This window comes from Mustela erminea, chromosome 7 (genome assembly GCF_009829155.1).
Source record: "Mustela erminea isolate mMusErm1 chromosome 7, mMusErm1.Pri, whole genome shotgun sequence".
Taxonomy (NCBI): Eukaryota; Metazoa; Chordata; class Mammalia; order Carnivora; family Mustelidae; genus Mustela; species Mustela erminea.
This window is the reverse complement of record NC_045620.1, coordinates 10,436,646-10,454,411: the sequence shown is the minus strand read 5'-3', so window position 1 is coordinate 10,454,411 and position 17,766 is coordinate 10,436,646. Positions and strand designations below refer to the sequence as shown.

The 17,766-nt window shown below is 53.6% G+C and overlaps 1 protein-coding gene across 2 annotated transcripts in view; it reads left to right on the top strand.

The window, feature by feature from the left end:
* Window positions 1-220: 220 nt before the first annotated feature.
* Window positions 221-17,766, top strand: part of BCAS4 (breast carcinoma amplified sequence 4) — a 55,971-nt gene continuing 38,425 nt past the window's right edge. Inside the window, exons 1-2 of one of the 2 annotated variants that reach the window (XM_032350355.1) lie at window positions 230-716; window positions 15,725-15,796. In XM_032350355.1, the coding sequence (XP_032206246.1) occupies window positions 537-716; window positions 15,725-15,796 (252 nt within the window). In that variant the 5' untranslated portion in view covers window positions 230-536. Of the gene's footprint in view, window positions 717-15,724; window positions 15,797-17,766 lie in introns of both variants that reach the window. The other variant, XM_032350357.1, reaches the window with a different exon arrangement.

Below are 17,766 nucleotides of genomic sequence, written 5' to 3'. Positions count from 1 at the left end.
TTTAAATGAAAGGATCCTCTGGATGGCGGTTCTCTATCCTGATGCTGGAAACACCCGGGGAGCTTTAAAAACTACTGATGCCCAAGCCCCACCCCCAGGGGTTCCGGCTGGATCGGCCCGGGTGAGGCCCGGCTTCCGGGCTTTTGAAAGCTCCCCGGGGCAGTCTAAAGTGCCATGGGGGCTGGGAACCGTGGCTCCGCCCGGATTCCAGGGGAAAGGGGTGGTCTCTACGCGCGGTTCTCAAACTCGGCTGTGTGTTGGAATCATCCGGCGAACTTCAATAAACACTGGTGCCCTGGTCCCAACCCCAGAGACTGTGTGTGGCCGGGACTTTGGAAGTTCTAAGGGTCCCAGGTGATGGCAATGGGCAGGCGAGTTTGAGAAGCTTTGCTTTACCAGGTGGTGCGAGGGCCGGGCGCAGTGAGCACCGCGCGCCACTGGGTGGCGCTGCCCACTCGGCCCGGCGCTCGGGGAGGCGCGTGGGGGCCGAGGCCCGGTGCGCACCTGCCCCGCCTCCTCCAGGCGGGCCACGGGGCATGCAGCCGGTCGGGGGCGGGGCTCCGAGGCCGGGACACGGCCACCGGCTCCCCCGCAGCCTCCTCCAGCTGGACCCCTTCGCGCTCCTGATGCTGCTGGTGGACGCCGACCCGCCGGAGCCCGTGCGCAGCGGGGCGCGCGAGCTCGCGCTCTTCCTGACCCCCGAGCCCGGGGCCGAGGTAGGGGACAGGGGATGGCGGTGGGGGAGGCGCGTCTCGGGGTTGAGGGTCTGGGCTCTTGCACGCCGCGGCAGGAAAGGGTGGGTGCGGCCTCCGGAGCGCCGGGACCCGAACCCTTGGTGTCCCCGCCGCATCCTCTCACAGCCGGCACAGGGGCCGGAGGCGCCGCCCAGAGATACGCGGCAGGTCGCACCGCTCCCTCCTCCAGCGGATAAAGGCCCCCGGGGTCGCAGACTCGCGTCGCTTCCCGGTCAGGGCTCCCAGCATCGGCGGGGACTGTGGAGCAAGGCGCGCAGGCAGCCGCTGCCCTTTGCCAGGCGGGGCCCTGGGGAGGCCGCCCCCGGGTCCTGCCCCCCGCCGGGCGCTCAGCCCAGTTCGCTGCGAGCCAGGGGCCCCGGGCCTGGAGGAGGCGGGCGGGCTGCGTCTGTGCGGGGAAGCCCTGGGCCTTGGTCCTGCTGTTGCTAAGAGGGAAAATACCTCGTCTCTATCTGTACTTTCTATTTTAAAAGCACAGAATAAAAAGTAGATCTGAAACTAGGCCCTTCATCTTCCAGCTGAAGCCAGTCTGTTAACAGTGCCGTGAAAAAGTTATTTATCCAAGTCGGCCAGGAGTTATTTAAGGCTTGAATTCAACTCATTCTCTTTTTAAATCTCAAAAGCAGGACAGAACTATAGCAAATAAAGGGTGAGCACCCTCTCCTTTTTCTCTGGGTCCCTAACTCCAGTCCCCAGAGATAACCATCACCAACAGTGTGGTGTGCCTCATTCCAGATGCTTAAAAAATGCATTTTCAAATGTGGGTATGCATACATATTAGTAATGCTACGTGTTAGTTTTTATAAAACCTTACTTGATACTGTAATGCTGTTCTGCAGGTTGCTTTTTTCCACTCAAAATCGCATGAACAAATAGGGAGTGACTGCTAATGATAAGGGACAGGGCTTTTCAGGCTGATGAAAATGTTCTGGAATTAGTAGTGATGGTTGCGCAACTTCGTGAATACACTGAAAACCACAGAATTGTACACTTTTAAGGGGTGAGTTTTATGGTATGTGAATCACATCTCAATTTCACAAAATAGCATGGACATATTTTCATGTCAGAATGTATCCATAAGAGCTGTCCAATAGAAATATAATCTGAGCCACGAATATGAGCCATTCATGTAATTTGAAATGTTCTGGGAGCCACATAAAAAAGGAAAAAGAAACAGGTGAAATTAGCCCCATTACACTTAAAATAACAGTGCCTCCAAAATGTCAATCATTTTAATATGTAATCAATGTAAAACAATTTAAATGAGATTTTTACTTTTTTATGTGCTAGGTTTTCAAAATCAGGCTTTTTATTTTTTTTTTATTTTTGAGAGAGGGGGAGAGAGGGGGGTGGGGGGAGGGGAAGGGCAGAGGGCCAGGGAGAGAGAATCTTAAGCAGAATCTTCTCCCAGCCTGGAGCCGGTCCTGGGGTTTCGATCTCATGATCCCAAGATCATGACCTAAGCCGAGATCAAGAGTTAACCAACTGAGCCACCCAGGCGCTCCTAAATCAGGCTTTCCTACTGAACTTACAACATATCTCCATTTGGACTAGCCGTATTCTAAGTGTTTAATAGTTATATGAGGCTGGTGGCTTCCGTGTTGGAGAGCACAGGTGCCAACATTCTTTGGCTTCCTAGTATCCCACAATGAAGTAATAATTACTCCCGTTTCCTGGGCACATACTATGTGCTAGCTGTGTGCTATGCCTTGTTCCCACCGACCCAGTGGCCAGGAGGTTTTTGGGTGGCTTGTATGGCTGAGAAAATAGAGGCCCTCGCAAAATCAGCACCGCCCATTGGAGGGGCCGTAATTTATGACCTCTGCCCCCAGGGATGGGCTTTTGGGGTGTCTACAGTTTTTCACTGGTTTAAGGAACGTGAGCGTGTTTCTCGTTCCTTCTCTGCCTTGCTCTCAGCAGAGAGATGTCATTGTGCCCAGCGGCTAAACCTCAGCTTCATTTTGTCTCTATTAGGGACAGTCTTCAAGACAAACTGTGTGTGTTAACTTCATTTTCTCACTCAGGGCTCTCTTTAACTCAGACACGGGCTGGCTCCCCCTCGTTTGTGAGGGACGTAATGAAGAGCCCTGCTCCCTGCAGCTCGGGGCGGCGATAAACCCACTTAGAGCGCTGGCTGAAGTTTATTTACCAGAAGCAGCAGAAACTGCGGGAGCAGAGTCCGTTGTAACCTCTACTTAAAGCTTAATTCATTAGCGGGTCCGCATGCTGAGGCTGTTTGCAGATGGGTCAGTGAGCTGGAAAAGGGAGATCTGGGCTGGGAACAGGCCTGGACAGCTGGGCCCTTCTCCTGGGGCCACTTTCGGCTTTTAAATGGGTCCCAGACCAGCCAGCTTCAGTCCTAGGGGTGTCCTGGGGTTCCTAGTGAAGTGGGCCCTGCTGTGTTCAACACCTTGAACCTCTGGTCTGTGCCAGGAGCTGGGGACAGCAGTGAAACACGCAGGGGCCCTGCTCTCAGGACACCATCAGACCATAGACACGTCACACACAAAAGCTCTAGATGTGTGTGTGGGGGGGTGCTGGGTGGCTCAGTAGGTTAAAGCCTCTGCCTTCGTCTCCGGTCATGATCTCAGGGTCCTGGAATCGAGCCCTGCATGAGGCTCTTTGCTTTGCGGGGAGCCTGCTTCCCCTCTCTCTCTGCCTGTCTCTCTGCCTGCTTGTGATCTCTCTCTCTCTCTCTCTCTGTGTCAAGTAAATAAATTAAAAAAAAAAAGTAAAAAAAAAAGCTCTAGATGGGGGACAGCGGCCCTGGGAGCAAACATGTGGTGGTGTGTTAGAGGGTATCTGTGTGAGTCAGCAAGACAGGGGGCAGGCAAGGTCTCTCCAGGGATGCGGAGACCTGAGTGGTACCCACTGAGGAATGTGTAAGAAAGAAGCAGCCCAGGGACCTGACTTGGTTGGGGTGCAGTCAGGGAGGGCTGCCTTGAGGCGGCAGCATTTTAGATTGAGCCCTAAAGTGTGAATGAGAGCTGGCCAGGCTACGAGGAGAAAAATCACCCAGGCAGAGGGACCAAAACCTGCAAAGGCCCTGGGGTGGAAGGAAGCAGGATGCCCTTCGGGAAGGGAGAGCAGCCGGTGGGAGGGGCAGCCGTGGGAGGTGTGGTCAGCCAGGAGGGCAGAAGGGCTGAGGCTGCAGCATGGCTGGCTGACATTGGCGGGCAGGTGAGTGTTTTACTGTTTTGGGTGCCTTTGGGGTATTCTGTTCAACCAGTTTTTTGTGTGTTTTACTTTCTCTCTTTTTCTGGTTTGAACTTCCTCTTTTGTGGGGGAGTTTCAGGCCAGTCTCGAGAAGCTGCTTCAAGATGGCAGAGAGAGAGACGTTTGCCTCTCGGGTGTGCTCTGATTTACGAGGACAGGTCGCTCAGGGCCCTCCCGAATGGCGGAGCGTCGGTACCCACGCATGGGTGAATCCTTGGCCAGGCTCTTTCAGAGTCCTCTTTGGTTCCTGTGCTGGGACACAGGACAGGCTTGTGAGGTTCGTGGCCCGGGTGGAAGGACATCAGGCCAGCACTTTCCGAGGCCCAGGGTCTCTGCTTGAGTGAGCAGAGGCTGAAGGCGGAGAAAACACCTGGTTCTGTTAACCGCACGTGGACTAGAGTGGGGGTTGCGAACTCCTGGCTCCAGTTCTGAGTCCCGCAGTCTGAAGTAACTGGATCTGGCAACATAGGGCTTCTTAAATGGAGCACTCCCGTGAAAAACTCCAAGTTTCTGGTTTATTTAAAATATTAGGCTCTGTTGTTGTGTTTTGTTTTGTTCTGAAGGAAGCTCTATGCCTAGTGGGGGGCTTGAACTCACAACCCTGAGATTAACAGTCACATGCTCCACGAGCCCAGCCAGCCCGGAGCAGGTGACCCTTGATCTCAGGGTCAGGAGTTCAAGCCCCACATGGAGCATAAAGCCTACTTACAAAAATGAAGTAAAATAAAACATTAGTTGTTCTGGTAGGTCTGGGTCCCTGTTTGCCACAGTCCCCACTCCTCCCTATTGTCTTCCCCGTACTGAAGCTTCCCCGTAGCATCAGTTACCATTTACCCTTGACCTTGAACTTTTGATTTTTCTGTCATCACATAGACATCCACATAGAAAGTGGAATGACTTTTCCAAACCATGTGTTTAGACTAAAGTAGGAAAACCTAAACTAGCCAAAGATGCTCTGGAGTTTCATGAAAAAAAGAAAAAAAAATCAAAGAGAGTATGTCCAACCTGCGAACACCATGTGCTTATGCCCCCCCTCCCCCGGTCATGTGTCCTTGTGACCTGCTGGTCCTCTTTTGGTGTTCAGGTGAGGGGATGTTCCGATGCCTCGTCTCAAAGTGCAGTTCCGTGTTCCTTTATTCCTCAGATCTTTATGGTGAGTCCCGTGTGCCAGGCTCTGTGCTGGGCAGGGGACCAGGGAGAGGCCCGCAAGGCCAAGGGGGTTTCTGGCCTGAAGGACTGGCACTGCGGAGAGGGAGATGAGCGCACTGGTCACGATCGAGCAGAACTAAATGGTGCCCAGTGCCGTGAAGGAGACAGCAGAGGGACGATGACGGACATGCAGGGAGGGTTGGAAGGAACCATCTGACAAAGCTCCAGCAGTATGTGCATGGCCCAAGGGGCAAACATGAGGCACAGGGTGTGGGGGGACCTCGGCAGCCAAGGGCAAGAGTGGGCGGGGTGAGACCAGGGCACAGGGCCATGGGGAGGGATCTGGATTCGATCCTAGGGTGCTGGCCGTGAGCAGGGGTGCACTGGCCATCGGCAGGGGAAAGCCATGATCAGGTTCCTGGCCTCACGGCTGCAGTTCTCGAATGTGTTGCAGGGGCTGGAGCGGGAGCAGGGGGACCACAGACGTGGCCATCTGAGGGGATGTGGCCTGAGCTGGCCATGTTCCCTGAATCAGAACCTTTAGGATGTGAGGGGCCAAGGTGGGTGCTTGAAGGGGGCAGCCTCTCTCAGAAGGAAGTTCCTGTCTTTCTGCCCCGTGTTAGGAGCCACACCTGGGTCTGAACGACCTCTTCTCATAGGACGTCCCTGCTTTGTGGGAGGGTCAGGCTGGCTGACTGTCAGGACCGACTGAGAAGCTTTAAAACAGAGGTTCCGAAAGATCGGAAGGACGTCAGTGCCCGGCAGCCAGGCCAGTTAACAGCAATGCATCCACACAGTGGACAGTTGACGGCTGCAGGGGGAGTCAGCTCTGGGTGGCCCTTCATGGCCTGCGGCGCCCAGCTCCAGGGCAGAAGGACAAGGGGCACGGAGATGTGTGCGGTGTATACAGCAACTTACACGGCAGAAAACCCCACACCTATTTCATGCACCTATAAATAGAAGATAAAAGGGAAGCCGTCTCCAGGGGTGGGGCGGGGCATAGCCAAGGTCAAGAGCACTGATGTAAGGCATGGTACCCAAACTTTGCTGAAGGTTGGAGTCATCTGGGGATTTTCAAAAAAATCTTTTTGGGGGATGCCTGAATGGCTCAGAGGTTGAGTCTCTGCCTTCAGCTCAGGTCATGATCTCAGGGTCCTGGGTTCAAGCCCCGCATCGGGCTTTCTGCTCAGCGGGGCGCCTCTTCTCCCTTTCTCTCTCTGTCTGCCTCTCTGCCTACTGTGATCTCTCTCTCTGTCAAATAAATAAATAAATAAATAAAATCTTAAAAAAAAATCTTTTTGGGGCCTGCTGTGTGTACCACCCCGAACACCCCCCCCCCAGCCTTGGGTAGTCTAATTTCACTGGTGTGGGTGCCACGTGGACACTGGCCCTCTGAAAGCTCTCTATTCTGATGGGTGTGCTGGGAAGTCAGTGTGGTTGCTGATCGTGGGGGCCCCCTGTGAACAAGGTGCAGGGCTGGGCTGGTGAACTCTCCCATGGGGATTCTGATGGCCAGCCTGCCCGTCTCATACAGCGGTTAGCGGGGTTGGATGAGCAAATCTGCAGGAAACACGTGGCGTGGGGCCTGGCCCGTGGTTAGCAGGCTGGGAACATCCGCGGCCGTGGATCATTCCCTCATTCTGCAGGTGTGTCTCGAGCACACCCCTTGCTGGGTGCTGGGAGGGTGAACACGTGAGAGACACTTCTGTCCTTAGGGACAGAGCAGGTGTGGGGGTTGATGCACAGTAATTGTTCGGGACAGTGTTGGGCAGTGGGGATTCCGGCCCTTTTAGGCCCTTCGTTGGTGCTGAAGATACGAGTTTTCACTCACCACGGCCTCATGGAGACCTTGAAACCCAGCGCTCACCCTGCCCTGCATGCACGAGGCCGGCTGCAGGTTCCAGCTCTCGGTTTGCAAAACCCAGTTGCTGAGCCTGCGTCCCCGTGAGCCACCAGTTCGCGTAAGTGGCCTTGGGTTCTGAACTCATTCCTTGCTGCAAGTGTGTTGGAAATGTGGCTTGGGGTTCTTTTATTTTTTATTTTCTTTTATTTTTTTAAAAGATTTTTTATGTATGTATTTGACAGAGGGACACCGCGAGAGAGGGGACACAAGCAGGGGGAGTGGGAGAGGGGGAAGCAGGCTCTCCACTGAGCAGAGAGATGGATACGTGGCTCGATCCCAGGACCCCAGGATCATGACCTGATCCAGAGGGAGACACTCAATGACTGAGCCACCCAGGCGCTGCCCTGGGGGTTCTTTTAAAGTAAACTGGGGTTGGTTTTGCTCTTAAGATAAGTTTTGTTTTAGGGGCACCTGGGTGGCTCAGTTAGTTAAGCCTCTGCCTTCAGCTCAGATCATGATCCCAGGGTCCTGGGATCAAGTCCTGCATGGGGCTCCCAGCTCAGTGGAGAGCCTGCTTCTCCCTTTGCCTCCTGCTTCTAGAGCTTGTGTGCACGCTTCCTCTCTCTCTCATACACAAATATATGAATAAATATAATCTTAAAAAAAAAGTTTTGTTTCAGAAAATAAGTATACGCACTTGTCACAAAATTCCAAGGTCCCAGTGGCCAAGGAGTGGTGAGGAAGCTTCCTCCCACCCAGGTCCCCAGCTTCTTGCTGCCCAAGCGGAGGCCACCACTGTTCCTGATCGTGTCCCCTTCCCGCAGGCGTGACAGGTCCTTCCCCATCCCCACCTGTAGCCTTCCGTTGGTGGATCCTGCTTCCTCCACTCAGTTTGTCTTGGAGATGTTCCCGATGAGCACACACAGGGCTGCCCGATTATTTTTAGCTGCTCAGCAGAATTACATCGTCTGGACTGCGGGTCTGACAGCCATTTCTCTGCTGATGGGCATTTAGGTTACGTGGCTTCTTTACTCCCACAAAGCCTGTTGCAGGAGGAGCTCTGCACACACACTGTTGCATTTGTGCAAGTATATCTGCCAGATAAATACCTAGCAGGGGATTTCCTGGGCCCAAGGGTACCTGTGTTTTAAATTTTGGTTCCTGTTGCCAAGTAAACCCTTTTTGAAACCAGGGTGAAGGCAAGCAGAGTGGAGTGGCTGAAACCTCAAAGTCAAGGGTCCTTTGAGGCCTGGATGGGCACTCTTGTTTGCTCCGTTTTGGGGCTGGAGAGGAAGGAGTTCCTATGTCCCCTCTTTGGGAAGTGGGTTTCTCTGAGCATGTCAGGTCCTTCCTGGGTTCGGCTCCCAGGGGCTTTCGAACATCCCTCGGGCCTTTCCGTCCTGCGCACAGAGAGGAGGCTGCTGTTTCTGTCTTCTGTCAGGCTGGTGGAAAAGTGGACACTGACTTCGCTGTCCTCTGAAGGGACCACCACAGCTGCTGCGGGAGAAGAGGTGACAGTCCTGCTGGCGTGCCCAGGTTGAGGGCAGGCCCCACGGTCCTCCGGTCGCTTCCGTTCCACCCAGGTCATGTCCTTGGGAACCCCTGGCCCCGCCTGGATGGAGGAAGCCCCGGGGCAGGGGCAGGCAGCGGGTGTGGCATCAGAAAAAGCTGAAAAACCCGCCCTGGAACTCAAAGTGGCTATAGGTGGGTGTCCTCTGGCTGGCACCGTGATTCGATTTGAAAAAGGCTAAGTGGTTGCCAAATTCTATAAAGGGGGAGTTTTCTCATAAAAAATCCGATGTCTGGCTTCTCTGAAAGTGTTACCCTGTTCCTGGCCTGGCTGGATGCACCTTGTGGTTGCCTAGGAGGATTCTCGAACATGCGTGCGTGCGTGTGTGTGTGTTTGTGTGTAAATGGCGTTATAAAAATGTAATACATACACTACACAATGAAAGTGTACAATTTAATGGCTTTTTGTTTATTCACAGAGTTGTGCAACCATCTACCTGAATCTATTTTAGAACATTATCGTTACCGTGGGGATTAACCCTGTACCCCCCGCTCCTGCTCCCCGGTCCTCCTCGTTGGTCTGCTTTCTGTCTCTATAGAGTTGCCTCTTCTGGACAATTCATATATGCTTACGTTTTATTGATTTATTTTTTTTAAGATTTATTTATTTATTTGAGAGAGAGAGACAGCGCATGCGCACACTAGCCGGGGGAGGGGCAGAGGGAGAGAGAGAAGCAGCCTCCCCGCTGAGCACAAAGCCCCGTGCCATGCAGGGCTCAATCCTACAACCCTGAGAGCATGACCTGAGCTGAAACCAAGAGTCAGATGCTCAACCAACTGAGCCACACAGGTGCCCTATATATCCTTGTGTTTTAAAGACACGGGTCCGTGATCGAGCCCTGCATGGGGCTCTCTGCTCAGCGGGGGGACTGCTTCCCACCCTCCACCCCCCACTTGCCTCTCTGCCTACTTGTGACTTCTCTCTCTGTCAAATAAATAAATAAAATCTTAAAAAGAAAGACACGGGCCCGTGGTTCAAAGGCCACATTCAGCCAGTAGACAGGTTTGTTTGGCTGTCATACTGTGTTTTAAGTTGGGGGGTTTTGAATTCTCAAACCTGGAAAGTTTGCCTACATTCCTGGGTCACTGTCTGCCTTGAACAAAACAAGTTTGGCGCCTCACCCCCTGGTTCACTCTGCTGGGGTCAAGGAGCAGCTGCCCTCTTTAGAGGGGGACGGGCTCTCCTGTGAGCCCCAGTCCCCACCCCTCCCTGTTGTCTCTCTGCCTGGAAACTGAGTATTAGCGGCCATTCACTGTCCTGCATGTGCTGCTGTGTTTCCTAGAGAAAAGTAGAAGGTCTCTTCAAAAAGTGAAAAACTGAAAGTAAGCAGTGCGCAGAAAGCATACTCCCTTGTATTCCTTTCCTAGCTGGCTTTCGTGTCCGTGGCCTTCGAATGCAGAGACTCTGGTAGGTCCCAGTCACACCTGTCTTTTGCATGGGTTTGGCAACTTGCCGAGAGTGACCCAAAGAAGTTACTTCATTGATCCTTCTCGGCTTCCATCTCAAGACGGACTCTGAGGATTGTTTTCCCACAACTTTCAAATGGGAAACCAAGGCACACAGATGTCAGAGTGTAGTTAAGCCCACACAGCCCAACACACAGGGGTGGGACTGGAAAGCGGTCTGGGCCGCTGTCCTCAGGCTGTAGCCCGGTTTCTTCCTCCTTCCCTTTTGCTCATTTTCTTTCCTTCCCCACTCCCTCCTCCTCCCCTTTCCTGCAACAGGTGTTCTCTGGGCACTGTATTGGTTTCCAGTCGCCTGGTACCAAACTACCCCAAGTCTTCATGGCTGAAAACAACCACCATATTATGGCACATGGTTTTGCAGGTCTGTGGGGCTCCCCTGAGCAGTTCTGCCCCCAGAGTGCGGGCTGGGCTTAGTCGGGGGGCTGCCTTCCGCTGGGTCCTGCAACACGGCCTCACTCAAGCCAGGCGGTGGGTGCCGGCTGGGCGTCTCAGTCCTCCACGCAGCCACTCTTGTCCTGTGGGGTCTCCGGCAGCATCGCCAGGACTAGTCAACATGGCTGTTGTCTTCCAGGAGGGTGAGTCAGATGCTGTAAGGTCTCTTGATGATGTCACAAAATATTCTTGCATCCGTTTTATTGGTCAGAGCAAGTCATGGGCCAGGCTGGATTCGGGGAGGGAAGAGTGGATTCCCCCTCTTCCTGGGCAGGGTGGCAGAGTCAGTTGCACAAAGGTATACAGATGGGAGGGAGTCAGAGGGACATCTCCGGAAGCCTGAGCCCCAGCTAGGTGTCAGATGTTGCTCTAGGCCCTGGGAATGCAGAGGTGAGTGAGAGGCACTAAGAACCCTGCCCTGTAGGGGCTTTCTTTCTGATGGAGGAAGATGACACAAAACAGGCAAAATAGACAAGATGTTAGACAGTGATGGAGGCTGAAGAGAGAGATAAATTGGTGTAGGACAGGGAGTGGTAGGGACTGTAAGGCCAGGGAAGGAGGACAGTTGAGCAAAGGCTGAAAGAAATGTGCAGTGAGCTCTGTTGCTAATGGGAACAGCAGGTGCAAAGGCCCTGGGGTGAGGATGTGGTTGGTGTAGTTGGTGGGGAGTGAGCTGTGGGCACAGAGGTCGGAGAACAGATAGAGGGTCCAGATGGTGTAGGGCTGGCAAGGCGTCTATTTGGTGATTGCTGAGGGAGGTCTTGGACAGGGGAGGACTTCCTTTTTTTCTAATTAAGATATAATTCATGGAACAAAACATTTACCATTTTAAAGTATACAATTCCATAGTTATGAGTATATTCACTGTTTGTGCAAACATCACCATGACCTTGTTCCCGTGCATTTCCATCCCCCGAGAAAGGAAGACCATGGCCATTAGCAGTCTGTCCCTCATTCTCCCGCTGCCTGTTAACCTCCAACCGGCGATCTGCTTTCTGTCTCTGTGCCTTTGCCTCTTCTGAACCTTGCCCCTCAAAGGAATCATGTGATGCTTGGCCTTTTGTGTCTGGCGGCTTTCACTCAGCCTCATGTGGAGCGTTACCCATGATCCAACAAGTAGCAGGTCGACATTCCTCTTGATTGCCACGTAATATTTCTTTTCTTCTTTTTCTTAAGATTTTATTTATTTATTTGACAGAGAGAGGGAGCACAAGCAGAGGGAGAGGGAGAAGCAGGCTCCCCGCTGAGCAGGGAGCCCGGTGCAGGGCTCGATCCCAGGACCCTGGGATCGTGACCCGAGCTGAAAGCAGATGCTTTGCCAAATGAGCTACCCAGGTGCCCGCCACATAGTATTTCCATAGTGTGGACATGGCATATTTTGTTTGTTTGTTCATCACTTGGTGAACCTGAGTTAGGTCCACATCTCGACTCTCATGGATAACGCACACCTTTCCTGTAAGAACAGTGTGTTTTGGGGCGCCTGGGTGACTCAGTGGGTTAAGCCTCTGCCTTCATCTTAGGTCATGATCTCAGGGTCCTGGGATCGAGCCCTGCATTGGGCTCTCTGCTTAGCGAGGAGTCTGCTTCCTTCTCTCTCTGCCTATTTGTGATCTCTCTCTATCAACAAACAAACAAACAAACAAAAACAGCCTGTTTCCCGCTCCCTGGGCTCTGTGGCTGGGTCATAGGGTAACTCTGTGTTTCACCTTCTGAAAGAGTGACGGACTGGTTTCCGCATCAGCAGCACTGGGTCCCAGCCCTCCCCGCCACCCCGCCAGCAGTGCACGGGGATTCCAGTGGCTCCCGATGCTTGGTGGCGTTTGTCATTGTCTAGTTTTGCAGCTGTAGCCTCTGCGGTGGCCGGAGATGGTGGGGTGGGAGATCTCCAGCTGACAAGGGCTGTGGTTGTGATGGGGTCTTTCAGAGGAGTAGACGGTCGCAGGGGCCAGCAAGCGAGGACTGTGCCCGGTGCCCGGGAGGCGGCAAGGGGGGCGGACGGAAGCCGTGGGCTTCGGGCTACGTTCCGAAGGCGGCACAGAGAGGATTTGCGAACCCCCGGGTGGGGCGGCCTGCGGACAAGTGCACGGAGGCTGCCCCCATCGCCTGAGCAATGGACAACGGAGTTTCCACTTGTTGAGCTGCAGAAGCCCACGGTGGAGGGCCTGCTTGTGGGCTTTTGGGTGCCTGTCACTTGTGGGCAGGGACCAGTCGCATTTCAGTTTCCTGGCATCCCTGGCTGGGAAGCTTGGACTGGCACTGTGGGAGACTGATGTAAGAAGGTAGGTGCCGTGACTCCCGTGTGTTAGCAGTGCCCCTGCCGTCCCCACTGGCCGAGCCCCAAATGTCGCGCTAGTCGAGCCATTTGCTTTTTTCCCCTCAGAGTGCGACCGTTTATGCCCGGGGAGTTGCACAGGAGGACGAGGGCATTCATTTTGCTGATGGGCTGGTGGACAAGGCATGTGGACTGCAGCCGGCAGACTCTCATTTCTGAGGCCACTTAGGGGATTATCTCGAGAGAAAATTGTCCTATGAGTGATTTGTGGGCATGGCGGGTTGGCTAATCCTGAGCTCCTTCCTGTTGGGTGGGAATGTCTCCGGCCCGTTCCTCCTCAGCTGGCCAGTCAGCAAATGCCTTCTGGGCTCTCTCCTGCTTTGGGGCCCTGCCCCAGGAGGTGGGGGGAGTGGTGAGGGACGGAGACCGTAGCTGACAGGCAGCCATAAAGGGGACACTTTTCCCAGTCTCCAAAGAGCCTCTGGTAGTGACAGACCTCAGCTCTGCACTCGGAGTGCTCAGGGTCAAATGTGGCTTCAGACATTATTAGCTGTGTGACCTTGAGTGAGTGACTTAAGCTCTCCGGTCCTGTGTTTCCCAGTCCATCAACAGGGGGAAGGTATAGCCCCTGCTGTACAGAGTTCTTGTGAGAATCAAGTAAAAGAATCCACATAGAGCACTTAGCCGTTGTTTTTATTATCTAGGGAGAGAGAGACGTAAAGCAGCCAGCTAATAGCACCTACCGTGTGCTTTAGGTGAGGTTAACCTCCTAACAACCCTGCCCGACGGGTGTGGCAGTTGCTGTCACAGGGGATCCCCCCGAAAGACAGAAGTCAAACCCTTGAATTCAGGTCCCACGGTTGGCCCAAGAGAAGATGGGATTTGAACCCGGGACGGACTGACCTCCTCTCGGAACACAGCGGGGTAGGGTGAGACGTGCTGCCTTTGAGCAAAAATCTTCGGGCCCCGCCGGGGAAGGAGGCGGCCCCTCCAGCTGGGGCGGGGGCACCCACATCCCTCTGCTGGTGTTGCCTTCCTCAGTGGGTCTGGGGTCTGGGGCGTCTGCACCTGCTCTCTGGAGGGAGCCTCCCCCGCCCGTCTGTGCCCTTCTCGCGTCTCATCCCTCCCCCTGCAAGCAGAAGGAAGCGCCCAACCCTCCTGTCTCCCATGTCTGTGGCCTCTTGCCTCCTTAGCACAATAAGGGCTCCTTTTCCTATGGTCTTACCTTTAGGGGGATGGAGAGAACTTCCTTTTGCCTCTCAGTTCTCCCTCCGCTGCGGTCCCCTTCCCTGTCGAGCCTCCCCCGTGCAGGCACAGAAATAGTCCCAGCTGTGAGACGAAGGTGCCAGAGTTTAAAATTGCAACTTGGTACTATTTTTACTCCAGCCGGAAAGATGTTGTGTGTTTTTTTTTTGTTGTTGTTTTTTGCACAGCCGTTTATTTTGTTGTGGTAGCGACAGCTCCTGCCACAAGCAGCGGGCCCTGGTGGGGCGTCAGCCTCTCTGCCAGGACGAGTGGGCGATGAGGGGAGCCTTCAGGTGTCAGGGTGCTGGGACCAGGCCTGCCCAGAAGTGTCTGGGGTCGCCTTCCTGGAGCAGAAGGGTCCGGCCCGGTGAGCCGAGCAGGTGGCTTATGTTCTCGGCGCACTTTCTTCCCAAAGGCCTCGTCGTTACAGAAACAAAACAAAACCAAAAAACTGGTATTTTAAAAGTCGTGAACACGGTACATACTTGAGGAGGGATAAAAAAGGTTCGGGCTGATTTTTGCACAACTGATTTAACGGGGTGTAGACCGGAAGACCCTTCCACAGTCCTGTTCAAATTGGCCCATGCTTGGCAGGACATGAACCTATGCTACCATTTAAAAATTGGGACATATGGGGCGCCTGAGTGGCTCAGTCATTAAGCATCTGCCTTCGGCTCAGGTCATGATATCAGGGTCCTGGGATCCAGCCCCACATCAGGCTCTCTGCTCAGCGGGGAGCCTGCTTCCCTTCCTCTCTCTCTGCCTGCCTCTCTGCCTACTTGTGATCTCTGCCTGTCAAATAAATAAATAAAATCTTTTTTTAAAAAAATGGGACATTTTCCATAACATTAAGATTCCTGGCTTCTCTTGAAAAACACAGCCCCAAGTTTGTGTTTACTGATGGCTGCTGGCTGTTCTAGATTTGGGCAAGCACTTTTCAGATCACTGCAAAGCCCCAGAGGCCTGCTTTACTCTTTGATGTTATTCATGATGTAATTCCCCATCCCCGGTACCTCAAGGTTTGAACCCTTCGGATAACATAAAGCACTCGAGTCTCCCTTGTCAGACCCTGTTCCCCAATTCTACTCCCCAGGGCCAAGGACGAGCCATTAACAGGTTGCCAAATAAAGTAGGGGACGCCCAGTTCAATTTGAATTTCAGATTGAATGATCGTTTAGTGCAAGTCCATCTCCTAATTATTAGCAGTTTGGTCTGTATGGTTCCAGGCCTCTCTGGTAAACCACGTATGTCCTTCGCGCGTTGTTACGAGGATGGGTTTCTATTTCCATCTCTTCTGCATCTTTTGTGAGCGTTCCGTGGTGTTTGTTAGGGGGTGTTTCTCACGATGTGTAAGAGCTCTGAGGCTGTGGACTCAAGCCCAGTGGGAATCCTGAGCTCCCCACCTGCTACCTGTGTGACCTCTAGCAGACTTCCCTCGCCCCTGAGGCTCAGTTTCCTCATCCGAACAATGGGGTGATGCAGGTAGCTCTGTCCTGCTTCCTGCTAGTTTTCACTCATCTCCTCCCTGTGACATCTGCACGGAGTGGATGGTCGGTGGTGGCTTTAACCAGGCCTCTGTCCACGGGCATCAAGATCGCCGTCAGCTTATCACGATTTTAAATGAGGCTAGGAGAGATTTTGAAAAGGGAAAGGAGGTCTGAAGGGAACTGGGCAGATAATCCCAAGATTTAGTTTGCTTTAAAAAAAAAAAAAAAAATTGAAGGGCGTTTGTCTCCGTGGAAACCACTTGCTAATCTCCAGGATATTGTCTCTCTTCAGGCGAAGGAGGTGGAGGAGACCATCGAGGGGATGCTCCTCAGGCTGGAAGAGTTCTGCAGCCTGACTGACATGGTGAGTGCCTGCCTGCCTTAGAGGCGTGGATTTAGGCCCAGGCCAGACTCCAGGCCCTTCCTGGGGTTTTCTGGGGAAGCCATTTTGGTGGTGATTTAGCAACCAGAAGGAATGGGGCAGCAGCCAGCGGTGAGAGGAAAGCCACACACACACTCTCTCACACTCTCTCGCTCTCTCTCAACACCAAGGCTTCCTGAGGCGGCCATCTTGATAACGCCCATCCCCCCCCCCCCCCCATGGCTCTTATTCCACCGAGGAGCCTGGAGTGGGCCACCAGGTGGCACTCTCGGGCACCGATGCGGGGAGCCGTTCAGCGGGGATGCTAAGACTATATTTAACTTTCCTAGGCTCTGCGCCGGTCTGCCAGGCAAACATGGAGACAGCCAGGAAATGGCTTCAGGCCTGCAGGGCCTAGAGGAGCCTCCAGCCCAGGCTGTAGCCCGAGGCAGGGGTGGGCATCAGGTTCCTTCCCGAATCCCTTGGCTGGTGAAGAAGGTGGAAGATGGTGCCTTAGGCCCAGAAGACAAGGTCTCCACTCCAAATTCTGTAAAAATCTCTAGATCCTTGGGTCCTCAGGATGGTAGCCAGCCAGGTGTGACCCTGAGGAGCAATGATAGAATTTTCTAGAAACTTTCAGCACCCTGTGTTGAAGGCTTCTGCCCAAAGGCCCAAAGGGTAGAGTTCCATATTGTGGTGAGGCCCTGCCTGTCCCCGGAGCGGAGGAAGCCCGGCTGGGCCCAGTGGGGTAGATTTGTGCCCCTGTGAAGCAGGTGTCTGGGGAAGTGTTTGTGAGAGCCCAAGGGTGTAACAGTAACAGCAGCCTCGGACGTACTTGGTGCCGGGCACGATGCGAAGCGTTTTTCCGTGTCACCCCATTTCTCCTTGAAGCATTGTGAGACGATGGGCGCCATGTCATCCCCATTCATTCAGCAGACCTACCTCATGCCGCCCTTTGGGGACACAGCAGTGAACAAGACAAAAACATCCCCAAGAGGACCTGTATGTGCTTCTCTCTTGAGAACCAATTTTCTAGTTTGGGTGTGGGTCCATGTGGGAGCCAGGTAATGAGAAAGACTTTATTGACTGATTGATTTAGATTTTATTTATTTATTAGGGAGAGAAAGAGAGAGAGCACACGGGCAGGGGGAGAGGCAGGGGGAGAGGGAGAAGCAGACTTCCTGCTGGGCAGGGAGCCTGACCTGGGACTTGATCCCAGGACCCTGAGATCACTACCTGAGCCAAAGGCAGATGATTAACCCACTGAGTCACCCAGGCGCCCTGAGACAGACTTTAAACAGCCCGGACAGTCCTTCCTTCATCACCAGCCATTGGACACCTTCCCTGACTGGATGCCTTGGTGAGCCTGAGGGTAAAGAGAGATTCAGCTCTGTCTCCAGTCCCCCCTCCTGTAGGAGTCCCCCGTGTGACCAGGGCTGTCACCTAGAGTTGAGGCTCCAGCCTGAAGTTGTGTTCAAGGTGCAAAGGGAGACTGCAGAGGTTTTGAAGAGGGAGAAGAGGGTCTAGAAGAAACTGGGCACATGATCCTAAGACTTAATTTGCTTTTTTTTTTTTAAAAAAAAAAAAAAGAAGAAGAAGAAGAAGTAGAAGAGCAGAGGCGTTAAATTCTGCCTGGAAAATTGGGAAAGCTTTGCCGAACAGGTGGTGATTAATTTGGGGCTTGAAGAAGGAACAGAAAGAATTCAGCCGCTGGGGAGGGCGAATGTCCAGGCAGAGGCACTGACCCATGGGTATGCTGTGCTGGCACAGTGTGGACCATGGGGGCCCACAGGCAGGGGGTGGATTTGGAAGATGGGTGGACTGGTGACCTAGGGACACTTTGTTCTCAAGTTCAGCCATCCTGCCCCTTGAAAGGAGACCCACTCCCTGCCTGAGGGGAGAGCTTGGAGCAGGAGTCAACCTGGATGGGCAGAGGTGCTCGGCCACCCCCCCTTAGGGACTGTCCAGGCTTC